At 36.3% G+C, this 18,660-nt stretch overlaps 1 protein-coding gene across 7 annotated transcripts in view; it reads right to left on the bottom strand.

Moving 5' to 3' along the window:
* Positions 1-980: 980 nt before the first annotated feature.
* The window catches only part of RALYL (RALY RNA binding protein like), a 374,493-nt gene continuing 356,813 nt past the window's right edge, over positions 981-18,660 (bottom strand). For all 7 annotated transcript variants that reach the window (XM_077186852.1, XM_054638241.2, XM_054638208.2 and 4 more), the window contains one exon: positions 981-4,097. In XM_077186852.1, the coding sequence (XP_077042967.1) occupies positions 4,063-4,097 (35 nt within the window). In that variant the 3' untranslated portion in view covers positions 981-4,062. The remainder of the gene's footprint in view (positions 4,098-18,660) is intronic.

The raw sequence follows: 18,660 nt of genomic DNA, 5'->3' as shown, positions 1-18,660 counted from the left end.
AGATTAATTCTGTTTGCACAAATGTAGAACAAAAGTCTTTCTTTGAGGGGTTAATCAGGAAAAAGTACTTATTATAGCAGCCACAAAACTTCAAGCAATTTTTGTTTCAAATGGGTTATTATCCCACCACCCAAAACCCAGCAACTATGTATTCCCTGTAGCACTCAGTATTTTCTCTAAGCAGTCTCTCAGAGGACTTTCTTACCAGTTTTCCAGAGCTGATTCTTGTAAGGGCATGGATTGTAAACACAGGGCTCTAACTGCTGTACACCAGTGCCTCTATTTTCTCTTTCTCTTTCATTCTTGTGGCCAGAACATTTCATTGCTGAGAAATGCTCAGAGCTACTGTACTAACTTGTGAAGTTTTGCTGGTTTTACCTTGTATTTCAAAACAGTCTTGCTTCCCAACAATACCAATATAATTTAAAATCATTCTCATAGACTTGGTGGACCAATTTTCTTTAGCTTGCCTGCAAGCAACACCTTGTGAATGGAATAGGGAACTATGAATGCAAAATGAATTTGGATACTGAGCAGAAAATGATAATTATTTTTGGCATGGTTTTCATAAATTATGTTCATACTGCTTTTGTGATACGTGAAACACAGAAGCTTCCAAGATTAAGAAAAAGCATTTCTTAAATTCAATGAAATATCCCCACTGTGCTCCCTCTTTCTCACTCCACTGAAGAATTCCCTCTTTTCAGGAAGTCCGTCACATTTCTTGTCAGTCATTTTTTAATACAGTACTGGAGCTTAAATTTATCAAAATATTAAAATGATAGCAGGTTTAACATTTTTATACATTTTACTGAAGTTTAGTACTTAATATTATGAATGCCTCCTTCTGTTTGGTCTGCTTTGAAAGTTTGTGAAGGATGGTTGTACTACCATTTAATGCCTTTTTCCATGAGAGAAATACATTTTTCCTGGAAAGTGTCGTAGAGTCACATTTTAAGAGAAGAAATTGCAAAACTGAGTAAGTGCATAAATCAGAGAAAATATTTATTTACAGACATGTAAAAATTATGTTACAACATTTTAAAGAAAACTGTAATGAACCATCAATCTGCTCTAATGGGCAAACTCTGAATGTTTCAAATCTAAATTGCAGTGGCACCAATTAAAAATAGTACTGCTAACAAGATTATAGTTATCTACATAGTTTAAGTAGAGTGATTTTTCAGAACTAAAAATGGATCTACAGAGAAAACTAATAGGAACTGCAACAATATGTAGTACAAGGGTTTACAAAAGTAAAAATATTTTTTCTTGATCCAAACTTTAAAGCTTTTTAGTAAACATTTTCCATTCATGCAGCTGCCCATGTTTGAAACAAATATCTGAAATACACAGAGCATATATATCTGTGTAGAAAATGAACTGGTTTGATTCAGGACTGTCTGTAAAGGATTTTATGACTGTTGGCTGTCCAAACTGATTGACAAGATCTTTTATGTTTCCTATTCCTCTGTATTGCAAGGGATGAGCAATGTTGAAAAATCCCACAACTGACAAAACTTATGTCAAACAAGTAACAGGTGATGGCAAACAACACCGAGCATACTGCAAACATGGACAGCAGAGAACAAGCAAGCTCTGTCGAAGCTACCAGCATCCTCTGGAGTGATTTTAAGCAAACATGCCATTGAGAAACCTTACTAGTAATAGGCTGCATGGGGTAACAATCTTCTGGCTTGCAAATGAAATAGTGCCTCATGGTGTCATCAGAGATGACTTTTGTGTTCAAAATATATTCAGGACCTAAGCTATGGTGTGAAACAGTGTCAACATTATGATTGTGCAATCATTTGTGCGAGTTTATGCTGTAAGGTTAATGACTGTAAAGAATGTGTAAAAATCTCAGAGTGCTTTCTGTGAGTGTTAGCTCATTTGGAATGGAAGTGATGAAGAGACAATATACCTAGATGTTTCTCATATCTAGTTTATTAACACCAATATCAGAACTGATCTCCTTGGATGATTTTCTGCATCTTTTAAGTCAGCCAACAGTTTATGTGATTTAAATGCCCCTTGAGCTGCCGAAGTTTGGAGTTCCTTATTTTTTAGCTGTCAGCTGGAGACAGAAATCCCAAAATGGCAATTCTGTTTGCATTTTTACAGTTAAAAATGTTCATAACCTATATTAAGAGATAGAAAATGGAGAAGTATTTCACCCTCTGATTTGATCTAACATTTCACTTGCAAGGAGTAATATTTTTTTCCTGCACTTTTCTTGGAGAGTCAGCCCTGATAAACTCTGAAGCTGCAGTTCTTTATGCTCAGGTGTAGCTACTTATACTAGTCTTTCCTTATTTAAGGAGCTGGGTACTACTCAGCACTTAGGTAAACCATGTAACTCCACATACAATAGACAAGCTAAATATAAGGTACACAAATGTAACTGAGAGTGCAATGTCACATAGCTACCTAGTGAAAAAAATTCTTACTCAGTAATAGGCAATTAAAATGTATACTTTGCTTCCAAATTTTTGAAAAATATCAGTCCTTCTTTGTTGATGATCCCCATGCCAGAAACTTGACCAGAGACCTTGAGCTCCCACCAGCTTACACCCACACTACTTGAGGTTAACCTGTCATCTCAGAAACTGCTTTTTAAAACAGAAATTTAAAGTTAGATCTTTTTAAAAGTCTCTGTGGTACCTTTTGTTTTCTCTCGTTTTCAGCCTACAGAGAATGTTTGAAAGGGCAAGGCAAGAGTTCATTTTTGTAGTGCTGGATGATCTGAAGTACTAAGTACCCCAGTCATGGAGCTCAGTGATCAGGGCTTAATGCTGCAGACTGGGTCTGTGCTCCATTTGACTGTGTAAGATACTTCCTAAATTAATGTCTCTCCCTCTTGGGAGGTTGTAGATAATAAATAATTTATTGACCCTGCAATCACTTTAAAGACATGTCTCTTTCTATATGAGTACCATTCACATAAAGATGTGGATGAATAAATACGTATTCCTTGTTTCATGTCATCTGCAATGTTAAAGAGGTCTGACTTTGGGATGGTGAACAAGTTGGTACTTTTCTAGGGGAAGAAGTCCTTGTGCCTGTATGCTTTTTTTTACCTTTAATGTCTCAGTAACACAAGAGAAATAATGCATCCATTCTGTTTAAAAGGAAATATGATTTATTATAAAATTCTATACTGAGATTCCCCCCACATCTGTAATAATTAATTATTCCAACTTCAGGTTTTGGGAGGGCCTTAAGAGTTTGTGGGTGGAAAGACTACTGCCAGAAAAGAACCCAAAAAGTAATCAGTAGGCTAACTCAGGCTGTCAGATATTGGCAGGCTATAAGTAATTTTTCTGGCTAGACAGGAGGCTGACTGACTTTCCATATGGTAGCAACAAACTGCCTTTAAAGATTTGCAAGAACAGCTGTAACAACTGTCTGATGAATGGCATCACAGAGAGGGCTTATCTGAAGAAGAGGATTTACAGGAGGATGCAATTTACAGTTTATCAAGGATTGCTCTCTTATTTTGACATTTTCACTTTTTAGAAGCTATTCTATTACCAAATTTAATTATTTCCAATGACAAATAAATTGAATAAAATAATGGGAAATACCATACAATGCATTTAATTGTGGCACTGATAAAAATGGTCTTGTTTGAACTAAGCGGTATACAAAGAAGTGCAATATCACCTGACTCTAAATATGGTAAAACAGTAAACGTGCTAATCATAAAAATAGCTTTTAGAAATATACATTTGTATACAGTGTTTTCCACACCTGTTAAATACGTCCTTCATATTATTATGATACAGTACATTGGCCTTTAAGACATGAAAATTAAAAAAATAATACCAATAATTAGCCAGAGAAAACCACATTTACAATCTAAACCATAAAAATCTGACAATTGTACAGCTTAGAACATATAAGAAATGGAGTTTCTAATATTTGAACAATAATGTCCATTTTAATAAGTAAATTGAGTTTCATACAAATTGAGTCAAAGTTGTTGTCAGCCAGTAAGAAACTGCAGTTCACAATTTTCTGTGGGGAAGTCAGAGTTTCTCTTCACAGCCTTCAGGGGGTTCACACATGACATTTCATCACTTGATCTGTAGAAACTGAGAATGAAATGTTGGCTTTAGTATGAAAGCATAGAATTTCTTCCAGGAGAACCTCAAAAAGAAACCAAGACAGCTGGAAAAGAGCCAAAGGGAAAAGAGCCAAGAGGACTATGACTTGACTTTTTTCACAAATCAAGCAAATATCAATGTCTATAATGCTTTCCCACCTTAAACCATCGAAGGTTAAAACAAGAATAGTGCTCCTGCAGCAGTGGGCAGTCAGGACTGTGCAACAGTCTTGAGTTGACTGTACGGCCCAAAATAATAACAGTAAATCAAACTAGAGCTATTGAAGCTGAAGTATAGCTCCCCTCAATAATGCTACGCAAACAACTCCTGAATAATTTCTATTTTAGCAGCAGGAAATAGAATAATGTATCTTGGCGGCTTTGCAATGAAGTGCTTTATTTGCATAATAGCATTCAATCTAAATAAATTGCATGTAGAATTCTTTGCTTCAGTCCCATCATGCTATTTATATACCTTATTCCATTTCCATTGGCTGTGTGCTTTCAGCAATGCCTAGGGTTACCAGATTGATGGATTTTTCCTCAGTAGCTTCCCTTTTACTTTGCCTATTTTGCTACTGTTTTTGTGTACCTGCCATAGGATATAACTAAATATCCTTTGGTATCTTTTGTTGCTTTATCAGTCACATTGTGAAAATGCAAAAGTCCAGTGTTAGCCACTTTAAAGGTTTGTTCTTCCAGGAGAGGCTGGAGGCTGGTTGCATCTAAATATCTGAGTCCTGCTATGTGACCCATTAATGCTAGCAGCTCCAAGTAGGCATTGAGTGATGCTGCAGGAAAGCATAATGCACACCAGCTCCACCTACCCACCAGAAAACTGACAACACTTTCCTAATTGCATCTGTTTAGAAAACTGACAGTAGAGAATGTTAGCAGAAGTAGATGATTTCTTTTTTTTGAAGTGAAATTTTCAACCCAAGTTTAAAAAAATGTTGACAGGAAAAATATTTAAATATTTTCAGCCAATCTTTTCTGCACTCTCTCTTTTTTTTTTTTTTTTTTTTTTTGTGGGGGGGGTGGAGTCTATCTTGCTTTATAACTAAAAAAGGAAACAGCTGATGAAACCTGGTGCACTTCTGATCAAGGGCTGAAAAGCTTCCAGATGTTCTTTTCAGCCAATTTCCACCTCCTTCAATGAAAAAAAAAAATAGAAAGAAAAAAAAATTCTGTTAAAATTTCTATTTACTGAAAACCATGTTTTCCAGAAACATCCAAGTCACTGCAGGACAGGGCTCCTGACCTTTGAAGAAGTCAGGCATCAGATTTCCCCTTCACTGCAAAGAGAGCACCAGATCTGTGGTTGTGGTCTTCACAGGTAACCAGGATTAGGGAGAAAAGCTCATGTGAGAGATCCCAGAATTTTCTTCTTTAAGTTAAATCATCCAGAAACTATTATTCTCTACTTGCACAGAGAAAAATCTTCATCTCTCATGTTTTAGGTCTGATCCCTAGAGAGACTAGCTATAATAAAAAAGACCTTTAAATCCTTCCCTTAAGTCTGAGAGAGGCTTAATGGTTTTTAACTAGCTATTCATCTTAGAAGGAGTAAAAAAAAAAAATAAATCCCACTGTACATCCTATTAGCTCCAAAGAGAGTTACTCTTTTCTAGTCTTTTTTTCAACTATGCTTTGCCATTCCCTTATGCTATTATAAGAAGCAACAATTATGAAAGCAATAAGAGGCAGATTTTCAAGTTATTTATCAAAGCTTTTTTCCCTTGCCATAAACCTTTCAGGCCTTTACCTGTCACAGCACTAAAGAGCTTCATTAGGTTACTATTGTGAAACATTAATGTTGCTAACCATCTGGACCCAAGTCACCAATGCTGCTTTGCTGTTAGTTGGAAACAGTGACAAAAATTTAGCAACTCCACCAGTCGAAAATATTCCTGTGTTCTTCCTTCAGTACATGGATTTCTTATTTCCCTCTCACTAGAAATAATGGTAAAGTCTGAGAGGAAACATTAAAATCTAAAAGAGCCAAACTTTTATTTTCCCTGTAATGACAAGAATTCAGGGCTATGATTAATATAGAGCAATTCAATGCTAATTTCATCCCATTTCTTTCTTCTGAATAGTATGCCATTTATCATCTGCCTTTATGGCAGTGCTGATGATATTAAAAAACCCTTATGATGACTAGTGGGCTTTTTAAATTTTTTTTCATTTCTTTCCCTTTATATATAAAAACATCTCCTGACACAACAAGGATGAACTGAATTACATTTAAGCCAGTAATAAGGCTTTCATTTGATGCAGTTCTAACAGAAAACCACTTTAGAAAGTGTGATTTGAACATAATGCATTTTAAGAATTGAATAATTCAACTGAGCATATAGACTTGGCATCCGTAGACAATATCAAAGAAATTCTATATGCTGTCCTAATTGCTATCATAATCTCTGAAAGAAAGATGGAGAGAGTTTATGGAATATTTATTGGTTCATTTTCCATCTGAAATTATTTCTGCTGCTTTTTTCCCTATCTGAATTGCTTTTTGAGCATGAGGTATTGGAAACACTCTTCTTAGGCATAACACTGTATTTCAGTCTTCCAAAAATGCTATTGCCACTGTTGTTATAGTTCTAGTATAATCCTTCTGGCATTTTTGCCAAATTCAAATTCTACTAGATTAAATTAATTTTAACTATACACAGTGTATATAACATGGGAAAGCCAAAATTAAATAGTTTCCTTCTCATATGGTTTATGGTCAGAGAATTCTGGGTAAATGTGCAGGAATAAATCTTACTGTATGAGAGGGTAAATTCAGCACATGTTTTTGGGAGGGAGCATTAGGAATGTGCTATGACTAAATGACACAAAAGATGTACATGATTAACATCTTATCTTGTTAAGAAAATGCTTAAAGAAAAGTTCCACAGAATATAGTTGTTACAGACTTCACCATACAGTTTACCCCACAACAAGATATAAGAGCATCCAAAATACAGACAAATGAAAGACATTCATCTGAAAAAATGCATCTGTTTTTAAAAATTCCTTTCCTCTGAATGGATTTTGCAATCAAATTAATCTTAGAAACTCTCAGAAAATGCAGCTACAAAGAGGATGGATAGATGATGGTTCATATATACATGTGAACTTGAAACCCAAAGCCTCAAGTATCCTTCCTCTTACTCTTCTGTCTCTTTTTCTTTGCCAGAAAAACCCGTTCTCAGGACTGGAATTCTCATTTTAATAACTGTAATGGAGGCATCTGAAGCTACTGCTGATCACTGCCTGGTAAAATTGCACATCTATCTTTTGCAGGCTCCTCTTGAGTAGGAGACGATGCTTGACAACTTTCTAGGTTTCTGCTGGTGTCTGACTATGCTTTGATAGAAGGTTATGTGACTTCCATACATCACTTTCTGCAAAACAACAGCAAGCTCCATTAAAATGCAGCAGGTACACTGTCCTTTCACTCCCAACGCTGGCCCTCATACTTGTGCTACCTCAAACTGCAATTGTAGCACAACTGCTTTCATTACATCTGATGTTCATTCCTAATACTGTTATCTGTACAACTGAGAGTTCTGAATCCAAGTCTAGAGATGCTGCTCTTATGTCCTCGAGGATAGCATACTCTGTTTCATCTTTAATAATTCCTTTTCATTACGAAATGCACTTTCTGGACAGCCAAAGAGGTGAAAAATGGAATCTGCTGCAGAGCAGGCATTAAAAAAAAAAGGCAGAACAAACACAAAAAATAGCCAAAACTTAGTTAGCCATTATTGATCTAGATATTTATGTAAAATGAGAAAAATCATAATGCAGTACAGAAAGTATTAAAGCAAATTGCCATTCTGTTTATTAGCTATGTCTAACTCAAGGCAATATCCTCCTTTTCTCTTAAGCTGGCACTCAGACTGAATGCAAAACACTGTAATTTATATTTGTAAGGTACCATGGGGACATGCACATTTGTTGGCTTTTACACAGCATCCTTCATCATCAGTGGGAAGCCAAGAAGAACAAGCAGAGCTTACCAAGGAACAGTGAATTTGTATTAGCTATCACGTTGACTTCACAGCTGTGTTCATTTGAGGTATACCTTGCACTTTGTCCCTTGATTTAAAGCAGCAAATCTCTAACTCAGTAACAGTCATAGAGGTGGTTTAGTTTAATGCCCCCATATGAAATGTAAATGCTCAGTTCAGTATGTGTGAGCAGGGGAACATGAATGTGTATTACACTTCTGCTGCTTTCAGCTGGAACCCTTGCAAAACATGAAAAACAAAATGATGGCAGTAATGCAAGATTTTTTGTAATGAACTAGTGATAGAATATTCTCTGCATTTAATAAATAGAGTGATTGTACAGTTTGATAAATATTAATAAAAGATAAATAAAAGAATGACTTGCACCTTCTTTAAACCCTTCTTCAATTGATGAAACCTAATCATTATGTTTTTGACTCTGCCAATCACACTTTAATTGCTAAAAATATTACAGAATTGTTTTTCTGTTCAGTGAACAGCTTAATTGCTTTGAAGTGCTAGTATTTATGTGAGTACTTGTGAGAATGATTGTTTTAGTCATCAGTGAAAACAAACTTCTATCTTCCCTCTATTAAAATGCTCTGTTTCACTTGTTCGTCCAATAAAAATCAGCAGGAAGAATAAGATAGCCCTATCAGATACTGATTTCTCCCCTAGACCATCATATCTTTGCTTTCTAAGAGTCCAGGCAGAATTGTGACAAATGCTTTTGGTTGTAGTGGTGGAGACAGGATCCAATGTTTGGAGAGTGCTAGTGAGGACACGCTGCAGTTGAGATGATGGTGAGGTGTGAGACTGAAGGAATGACTTTGGGAATAGTGTCACCATGGTCATTTGAGAGCTTGAGTGGGGCCATGAAGGAAAGAAGTGGATCTTTCCACTTTATTTAGGCTGTGTGTTTTTCTCCTGTTAGACTGCTTTTGCAGCAAAATCTTCCTCTGCAAGGTCCTTTATAGCAGTAGGAAAAGACTTAGGGACTAGTAGAACAGTTTTTGGTGACAGTGGGAAGGATCTGAAGCTGGAGGCGTGGATCCTTCAGAGTGGATCTTCTGCAGAGTGTGGGGTAGGCCAGGATCTCCAAGCAGATGTGGAAGAGGTTGGATGGTGGAGAGGTGGTGCTTTAGCAGAACTCACTGCCCTGAAGTCTTTACCAGAATTTTAGCAGATCTTTACCAGAATATTTACCACATTGCTACACCATGGTGAAACTGTTCCCACCAAACTCCCATTCCTGTTCTCTCTTGGCTGATAAAGCCAATCCAAATACAGTAATGCATCACTCCCTTATGCTGTCCACAGAGTTCCCTCAGCCCATACCTATGTGCCTTGAGGGACACTCAACACCTTATTGGGATCTAGTGCCAAATAAAGTAGAGAAAAAAATGTTACACCTTTGTTTATCCCTGCATATGAGTGGCTATTCATAGCAAATTCCCAGGGGTGTGGCTCTCATTGGAGATCCTTGGGTGTTTTCTGTTTCTTGGGACGGTGCTTACTCCATGAGAAGCAAGTCCAACTGAGTCCTATCATGATTCATGATAAGAACTCTACTTTATCATCCTGAATGCTACAGAGGAGATGCTTTTAAGTTACAGGGTGGTGTAAAAAAGCTGTAGACTAAAATTCCTACTGAACTAATCTCTATTTAATGTGAGGAGTAGGAATTCTCTAGTGTGAGATTTGGTGGTCCAATTAGTATTAATGGTCATGGCAAAAGTTCCTGTCCTACTAATGTCAAGGATGCAGTTTTGAACACACAGTTTAATGCATAAAGGAACTACTAAAACTTGTACTCTGAGGCCATTGAACATGTCTACATTTTAAGAAGTGTGTTTTTAAAATAAATTTAAGTAGGAGCTTACAAGAAGAATTGCCTTAAAGTAATTATGCAGAAAGCACCTAATAAACTTTCTCACTATTTCCAAATTAGAGTTTAGACAAGTATCAAAAACCAAAGGGCATCCATTCCAGGCAAAATAATGGTTGGCAATGACAGGAATAAATTTCAATGTGTTGAGATGAGGAGTATTCTGGCTAATCAACTGGAGATTTTTCGGGTACTTGGAGGCAGAAGTTTTACTCAACTGAACAACCAGGTGGAGTGGCATAAAAAAATTGAAAAGAAATGGGAAGGAGAGAGTGCTGGAAGAAGATGTTGGAAGCATATAGCATGAGACAGAGATACTGGGAAAGCCCAGAGTAAACCATAGGAAGCAGGAGTGGAATGAGACAAACAATGCAAAATGAATATTTAAATGGTGACAGAATAATGAATTAAGACAGTCAATTGAATATACAGGATGTAGAGTTATATGCTTAAAACTGTCATCTGTGAAGGTCTTGCTGTGGCAGCGTGATGCCGGTGGAAATGGCAATAAAAGATGGTCCTATTTAAAGCAGGTTTTTTATTTTTATTTTCCTGCCTAATGCCTATTTGAATGCACAGTGCCCAGTAGTGCATAAAATTTTGGTTTTATGAGGATTTCAAGAGATATTAATTAAAAAAAAAGAAAGCAAGATGTTGGACTTGGGGTCAAATTGTGGTCTGCAAATGGCGCAGAATCTCATAATAGCTGAGAAAGGATTATTATAACCCTGCAAAGAGGAAGCAGAGAAGAATTTAGCCTTTTCATTCTTTATTTATTTGGTCTGGAAAACACTTTGCTTCTTTTGAAAGACTATAGAACTGTAGTGTAATTTTAGATATCAATAGCAGCAACAATTTGGAAACTTCAGACACACATAGCAGCATGACAAGCTGGATAAGTTGGTATTTGATTAACTTCCAAATCTTCATTTTGGCAGACTGAGCTTGTCTTATTCTCACTGATTGCCTTTTTTTTTGTTGAAATGGCAATTACAGTTCTATCACCTTCTAAATAACTTCCCTTTTCTGAGGTGTGTAAATGCCTATGTATGGATAAATTCAATCTGCCTTTCATGTTTTGATATTAATCATGCAGAAAATCTACTTCATACACATTTATATTTCCTAAAAAAAATGGAGACCTTTTGGAATAATTGAGTCACTAGCGTAGTGGCTCTGCAATTTGTAATGAAAAAAAAATTACAATTTTGCCTGTTAGTATGGAAAAATAACAATATTTTGGCTTTTCAATGTCTGCACCTCTTTACTTGAGTGATGGATTTCAACAGAAAAATGTTTCCTTTGAGGGTTTTCCATTCAGCATTTTTGATGCTCAAGGTTACCGATAAAGCCTGTGAAATGAGTGGTTTTAAGGGGAACTAAAGCTATTTATTTTCAAAGACTGACACACCAGGAAAAATGTGTGATGCATGACAATTGCTCAATTTCAGTTAAATCTTAGAATTTGATGATTAAGCTGATAGACTCAAATCCATAGCACAGACCCAATGGCTGTCTCGAATTTTTCCAGAGGATCTGTCCCAGTGAATGCCCAGAAAACATCAGTGTCCGCCTTCTCATCCACCACTTTCCCAACAGACCTCATACTGCTGCTTTGGTTTCTATACTAGGTCACTGTTCTGATACTTATTTCCCCTATGCACAGATGGGGACGGTTGGTTGTAAGTGACAGGTGAGCAAAACCCTGTGCAGCACCTTCAGCAAGTCACCCAGATTTTACTGGAATCAGCCCAAGTACAGGTAAGTAAAAGAAGGGCTGCTCCACCAGAATTTGTTGAAATTAGACTGGCAAAAATATTCATGGGTGGAAACTAAAATCAGTCTTCTTATTTAGAGTGTTGTGTTACTTCAATTAATTTCTGATGTTTCATTTTCAGCCATAAGGTACAGCAAAAAGCCTGTGATATTTTTTAGAAGTCATCATCGTCCTCACCTGTAAAGGAATCCAGGTTTGCTTCTAAGAGGTAGGTGTTTGTCTGTCCTTGTTTCTGCACTTCACTCAGAGGTTGACTCTATGCTCATAAATTTTGGGCCAGCAGAATCTGTGGAGCTAATTTGGATCTACTTAGACTAAATAAAAATAATGAGGCTACTAATACTGAATATTAAAGTCAATTACATTATATTAGAGAAGAGTTCATCTCATTTAGGCAAGTATTTTGTTTACATGTCTAAGAGAATTTTTGGCCTGATCTGACAGCCTTGTTTACCTCTGATTAAATTCACTGATTGGTGTGTGGTTTTGTTTTGTTTTGAAGTTGGAGGCAAAACAGGTGTTTTTGATGGAACCTGAGCCATTAAAATTAAATATTTGCTGTCTCAAAATTATCAAGCACCATGACTATTTTATTAAATGATTGAGACTTCAGGCAGACCAAGACAGATGGCACAGTGCAATGAAAAAAGTAAAAAATTCATTGAAGAATATATTGCCTGTTCCACAGATATCTTTCTTTACTGGAAAGCATTTAATTTTTATAAGTTTAAATGGTTGGAAATGCTCCTTTCTTACGTGTCAAAGAAAGGCACCTATTGGTCTGACCTCAGAAAGAGGTGCTAATTCTACCTGCACATTCAATCTTCTGAGACACATTGCCTCCCACATGGGGTCAGTGTCAAAGCTGAGAACAGGAACCAAAATTCCTGATCCCACATACTTTTCTTAAAAATGAGAGAAAAAACATTATTTTTTAAGCTCCTTTTCATCAAATCCATAAGATTCTAATGTCTGTAAATTAAGTATATTATTTGCATTACAATGTTTTAAAAGTTTCATGATTTTAAGTTTTGAGGATTTTTTAACTGAGAACTAAATGATTTAGAGCTGATTCAGAGGAATAGATCTGAATTCAATAAAATTAGTTTACTTATTTGTTTTACCAAAATGCAATTACAGACAGGAAAATCTAGTAGAAAGAGACACAAAATGCATTATAACATTGCCTGCATTTTCTGCAGGTTCCCATGTGATATGTACTGGATAGGATTTAAATAATAATGAGAAAAACATTATGTAGTCAGTCATAAACCAGTTAAAACACTGAACACCACTTAGGAAATCTTCCTCTGATAAATTGACTGCCAGGAAAAATGGGGAGGAGGGGCAATGGCAAGGTCCTTCCAATGACTCATGTAACACTGAGTGAACAGCAAACACCTCTACTGTGCTACTGCATATATTAAATATAACAAAAGGGCATGTCAGGAAGTTTCTTACAATTTTTGATTTCATTGCATGCTTTTATTACTTTCTCCATTTTTTCAGTCACAGGTTATTAGATTTACTGCAGCTTTGGAAGGTACAAGGAATTAGTATCTGTCGGGTACGGTGCCCCTAATGACTTTCTTAAGTTGCTCAAGTACAAACATCTCTGATATTTATCAAGTGAACACAATCTTTTACCTATTCATTTGTCTTAGGGATGAAGAGCATCATGTTTCCCCGACACTGAATACAAGATTTCAATGAATGGTAAGCTCAATAGAAAAGACAAAATTTTGCATGGTCTTAGTGATTTTTAAAGTAAGCTGAATAAGATTTCTGGCACTACTCGGCTTCAGCCATTGCTATTAATTATAAGGTTTGTCCTTTATTTTCTAAGTAGTCCTGTACAAGTGCATTCAGAAAGCTGCAAGTTGTTAGAATGGCTACTGAACTTTTCAACAAGCCTGATCAGCTTAATTTGGCTGATAATAGAAGAGTCAGTCTTGTCTGTCCTGATGCTATGGGCTGAAAAAGCAGGCATGTAAATGGACAATGAAAAATCTTGTTTAATTACGATGATAAATTAAGTACTATCAGTACTATCACACAGTCACATATTTGATTAATCTTGCTACTTGAAACTGGGTTTAAACTAGATGAAATTAATCAGACAAATTTTAGTTCTTTTTCTTTAGATTTTATTTTACTTTCTGCTGAGTATTTTCATTGTTGAATTCAATACAAAATAATTAAAGCAGAGAAAGTTTCAAAGTTTCACACAGACTTGCTATTAATTTCACTTTAGCTACTTATAGGAGGGGTGTGATGCATACAATCAATCCTTTTACCAAACTAGTGGTAATTTGGTTCAGACTCTGAAAGAGGTAAAGGCCTGAGCCATAGCCCAGACAGCCAAGAACTCCTCTAGATGCAATCTGTTCTCTGAAGACCCACAAAGGCAGGGAGTGGCCCAGGGAGCATTGGCTGGGTGATGTTGGAACACCCATCATGCAATTAACACATGAACAGCAGGTAGCTTTTCAAAGTCTCACTTATCAAGGAACAAAGAAAGTTGTGGGTGCAGGGAGTCTCATACAATCCTTTCCCATTGCATGTAATTTGACTACAATACAGCCACTATATTCCACAAATCTGACAGCCTAAATGGGCCTTTCTTTGAGCTGTCCCAGCTGAGCAGCCTGGTTGCTGGGTGGTGGTTTCCCCTTGAGCTGGGATGCCTCTCAAGGTTACTTCTTGAAGCAGACAGACCATTTACCAATGGCAGATGTTTGGGAAGTGACTGGTATTATACAAAACCTTTTAGTATGGTAACTATGATTTGTGCTTTGGTGGTTTTGAATGATTGTTCAAATAACTGTGCTATACAGTACTACAGTGAACCTTGCCACTGAACCTTGGCTAGTTACTCTTCTACAACATCATATTAAAACTACTTTTGCTAATAGCTTTAATAGTGTACCTGTAAGCAATCTAAATCACCCATTTGTGACAAGAGGGAAATGTTTTTGATGAGCTTTAGCCACAGCACTAGTTGGTTTCATTGATTTAAATGATAATGGCATCAATTTCTACAAGAAATATAGCTATTATTATATCATAATGGTGTTACTTTTGCATAATGAAAATCAGTGCAACAAGAGGAATATCCCAAGTTTTATGTCTGTGGCAGTTTCTGGTATTAATATTTGAAACATTATTCTTTATCAGATGTTAGAAACAAATTTGATACACTGAAAACATGTAGTGTGGAGGTGGAGAAAAGGACAAGAGTAAGAAATAAAATACCCTTCAGAGGTAAATACAACTGAAATATACTTAATAGAAAGGGAACTATAACTGTTGTTGAAACGACTGCTGTAAATCTACATTGTAACCAGAACTGGGCCTTTTATAGTCTCTGTATCTTTGGTTCTAAAATAATTTAATAAAAATGCCTCTTAAGACATCTCATTAAAGTTGACTCATTATTGTGGAACTCCCATCTAATAATGCTTGTCTGGCTTCATTACTTTTAGCGCAGCTACACCAGCATAAAAACAATGCTGTGATTGTGAATATATCCTTCAAATTCCAACCAAGCACTAACCAGTGTTGGATCTGAGTTATGACACCATAAATCTACTGTATTTGCATCACATTCTCTACTAGAAAAAAGTTTGCTGTACTGAATGCTCAACTACTGGACCACTACCATGCTATTACTATTATAGTTATTTACTATGAAAGGCTGACAGTTTGATAGGAACCATTATTCTCAGGCAATGTAATACATATATGAGTGCTTGTCTATAATTCATTACAGTTAATTATTTTGTTGGTATTTTATTAACCATTGGCTAAAATTGTTTTGTGGTTTTTTTTCCCAAATCTGTAATACTTCAGGCTTTCAGTGAAGTAACTTGTAGCTACCTCTTTTATTTACAAGGGGGCTGCAATGACTTGATCAGTGCTTCCTCAATGACTGATCAACACCCTTTGAAACAAGTTTAGAGAAGATATATGAAATATTCTGGGTCTGCACTGGGTTGTCCATGTGCTAAATCAGCAGAATTAGGGAACCACCAAGCATGCTAATTCAGAAATGTTCTTCCTTCAATCTTTCAGCCAGGCTGCACAATATTAATGCTATTTATATTAAGAAGGGACTTGTTATTGAGGGACTGAGGACAAGCTGCTGCTCAAATATTGTAACGGGTTGGACTGGGTTGCAAAGGTCACTTTTCTGTTCCCCCCTGTACAGCCACAGGGGTAAGAAAAGGTTATTTGTTTTCCTTCCCACTACTTACAATTTAAAGCCATGGCAGACACACAAGACCTGCCTGATATCACTGGAGATTTGTGTTTGGGTAATTTGTGACCTGTTTGTGATTTTTGTGTGAACTTAATTAAGTAAACATAAAGATCTTTCTTCAGGAGAGCCCATTTTCCATAAAATGGGATGGGTGTGTTGTCTTCGTCGCAACATTGTTGAGGGACAGTTTAAATTAAAAGGAATGCACTAGGAAGGAACATAGGAATTTTAAGTTCACTGGTACTAGAAACTGTTCAATGTTAGGAATGGAATGAAAGTCTGAATTATGGGTCCAGTCAAACCCAGGATAACAAACTACCTGTTTTTTTACCTAAAAGGAGCAAAGGAAATAGATCTGAAGTTTTCAATCCCTCTCACTACCTCTGATGGTCAGTTAAGTGACATGAATTGTAAAGTAAGCTCAGGAGCTACATAATACACCAGTGACTATTTCATATCTATATATATAAAATGACAAAGCATGCAGGCCCTTGTATAGGCAGGAATGAGAGGCTGTATGAGAGCATGTGGATGAATGCTTATAGTGCACTTCCCTGAGCAAGTTGAAGCCAACTCTTTAACATATTCAGACATAGATGGATCATGTTTCTGAGATCACCTTTTAAAGAACTCTTCAGTATAGAAATGCAGCAAAATTCTTCCAGATTTTTTCTAAGGAGATCCTTCCACCCAGAGTGTCTGAAACTCTGGAGACATTTACTGAGAGACACTTTTGGGCAAATAGTACGAAAAAGATTTCTCAAGAGGTGGAATTTGATGACTGCAGCAGGTGCCTTAAATGCATCCTGTCTTGAACTGGAGTTCAGATGGGCAATCAAGTTAGTGCTGCGTTAAAATTTCCCACACTTTAGCTGAGCCATAATGACTGTTTGTGGGCATGTCTTTAGTCATTGAAAATTACAATGCAAGGTTGAACAACATCCTCTTCTATATGGTGGAGGAAGAAGGTGTGCAGCTGTTGAGTGTGGTATTGTTTTGTGTGTGCAGCCGGGCAGACAACTGAAAGGTTCTTAAATCCATGCCTGACTTAACTCAGACTGTGTCTTTCTTTACAGTTGATCTAGGCTGAAAGCAGGCATGAGGACACCTGCCATCCCTCAGTTAATGTGCAGTAACCTGTTACTTCAAATAGACAGTGTGAATTTAGAGAACTGATCCTACCACCTAAACCCCCAGCATACATCCTGTGTAGTCACTTCCTTTTAAGTTAGAACTAGAAATAAAGAAAGAAATGTATTTTTGAGTCCTCTGCTGCAAAGATGGAGACCAATATATATGGATTCAGAGGCTCCATTGTGGCAGCACCTAGACTCTGGCAGTGGGTGTGACCTTTTGAATACCTCCCTTTATTGACAGCATTAGGAGAACAGAATTCTGTTCTGCAAACATGCAGCAGGTTTTGGAAAATGACCAGGCAGAAGATTTACAGATAAATCTGAAGAACTCGCTAAAGGTTAATATCTAAATTTAAGTAATTTCCCTGTTTCCCTCTATTAATATTTTTCATACTAGTGGACTCCCAATTAAATTTTCCTGCTGAAATTACTTCAGGGCATTAGCTTTGCCCATTTAAATATTTTTTCTATTTCCTCTGGTCTTAATGGTGAGAGAAAATATTTTCTTAATCATTGTTTTAAATTCCTTTAGCTCTATATTTGGAAAACATTATAAAGTTCATTTGTTCAAAAGCCTTTTGGAGAATTTTTTTTTAAATTCCAAGTCCAATGTTACTATTTTACACAAAATAGTAACGTTTTTCTTACATGGAAAGTTTTTTCTTACTGTTGGCACACTTAATGTGTTTAATTCTTAACCTTTCTTTTTTTTCTCAAAAGATTTGTAACTGCATTCCAAAATTACATATTTACTCTTAGTCAGCTTTCTTTCCTAAACAATTTAGCTTTTATAAAACAGAATACCAACATCTCTTAGGAGTTGCTTTATAACAGTCTTATATATCTACTTTACTTTTCAAAAGACAGAGGGCAGTTTCAGATAAGAGGACACAGGATAGGTAGAAGCAGACTGAATTGCCAAGTATTTCTACGGGGGTATTCACTGTATATTTGGTAGTATTGTTACTGTCTTTCCTATCTGAGCTATCAATTATTGGAGTAGGAACTAAATCTTAAAGGAATTGGCCTATATCTACATAAATATATGCCAGTATAAAACAGTTGAAATAACAATATGCATCAAAAACTACCATTTCCATATCATAACTACAGGCTGATACTGCTGACTCTTTGGGTAAAAACTGTAGAGGAAATATACATAATTTATAGAAATCTCAGGTCATGGGTGTTTTCCACAGAAAAGCAATTTATAATTGCCTTTCTGTGGAAAACACGCATGACCTGAGATTTCCTTGAAGCAATCCTTTGCTGAACAATCCTTTATCCTATCCATTGCAACTTTGCATTCACTAATCTCCCTGGGCTTTGCAAAAGAAGGAAAGTGTTACTATCACATCGCAGCAGGCAGGAAAACTAAGGTGAAGTAGCCTCTTCCAAAATTTGATGGAAATGGCAAGGGAGGATGAAAGGGACAGGGATTTTACATCAGTGACAATCTTAGTTGTAAGCTTTAAAGTCTACAGTA

The sequence above is a fragment of the Agelaius phoeniceus genome, chromosome 1 (genome assembly GCF_051311805.1).
Source record: "Agelaius phoeniceus isolate bAgePho1 chromosome 1, bAgePho1.hap1, whole genome shotgun sequence".
Taxonomy (NCBI): domain Eukaryota; kingdom Metazoa; phylum Chordata; class Aves; order Passeriformes; family Icteridae; genus Agelaius; species Agelaius phoeniceus.
The sequence above is the reverse complement of the archived record's forward strand: the minus strand, read 5'-3'. Positions and strand labels throughout refer to the sequence as shown.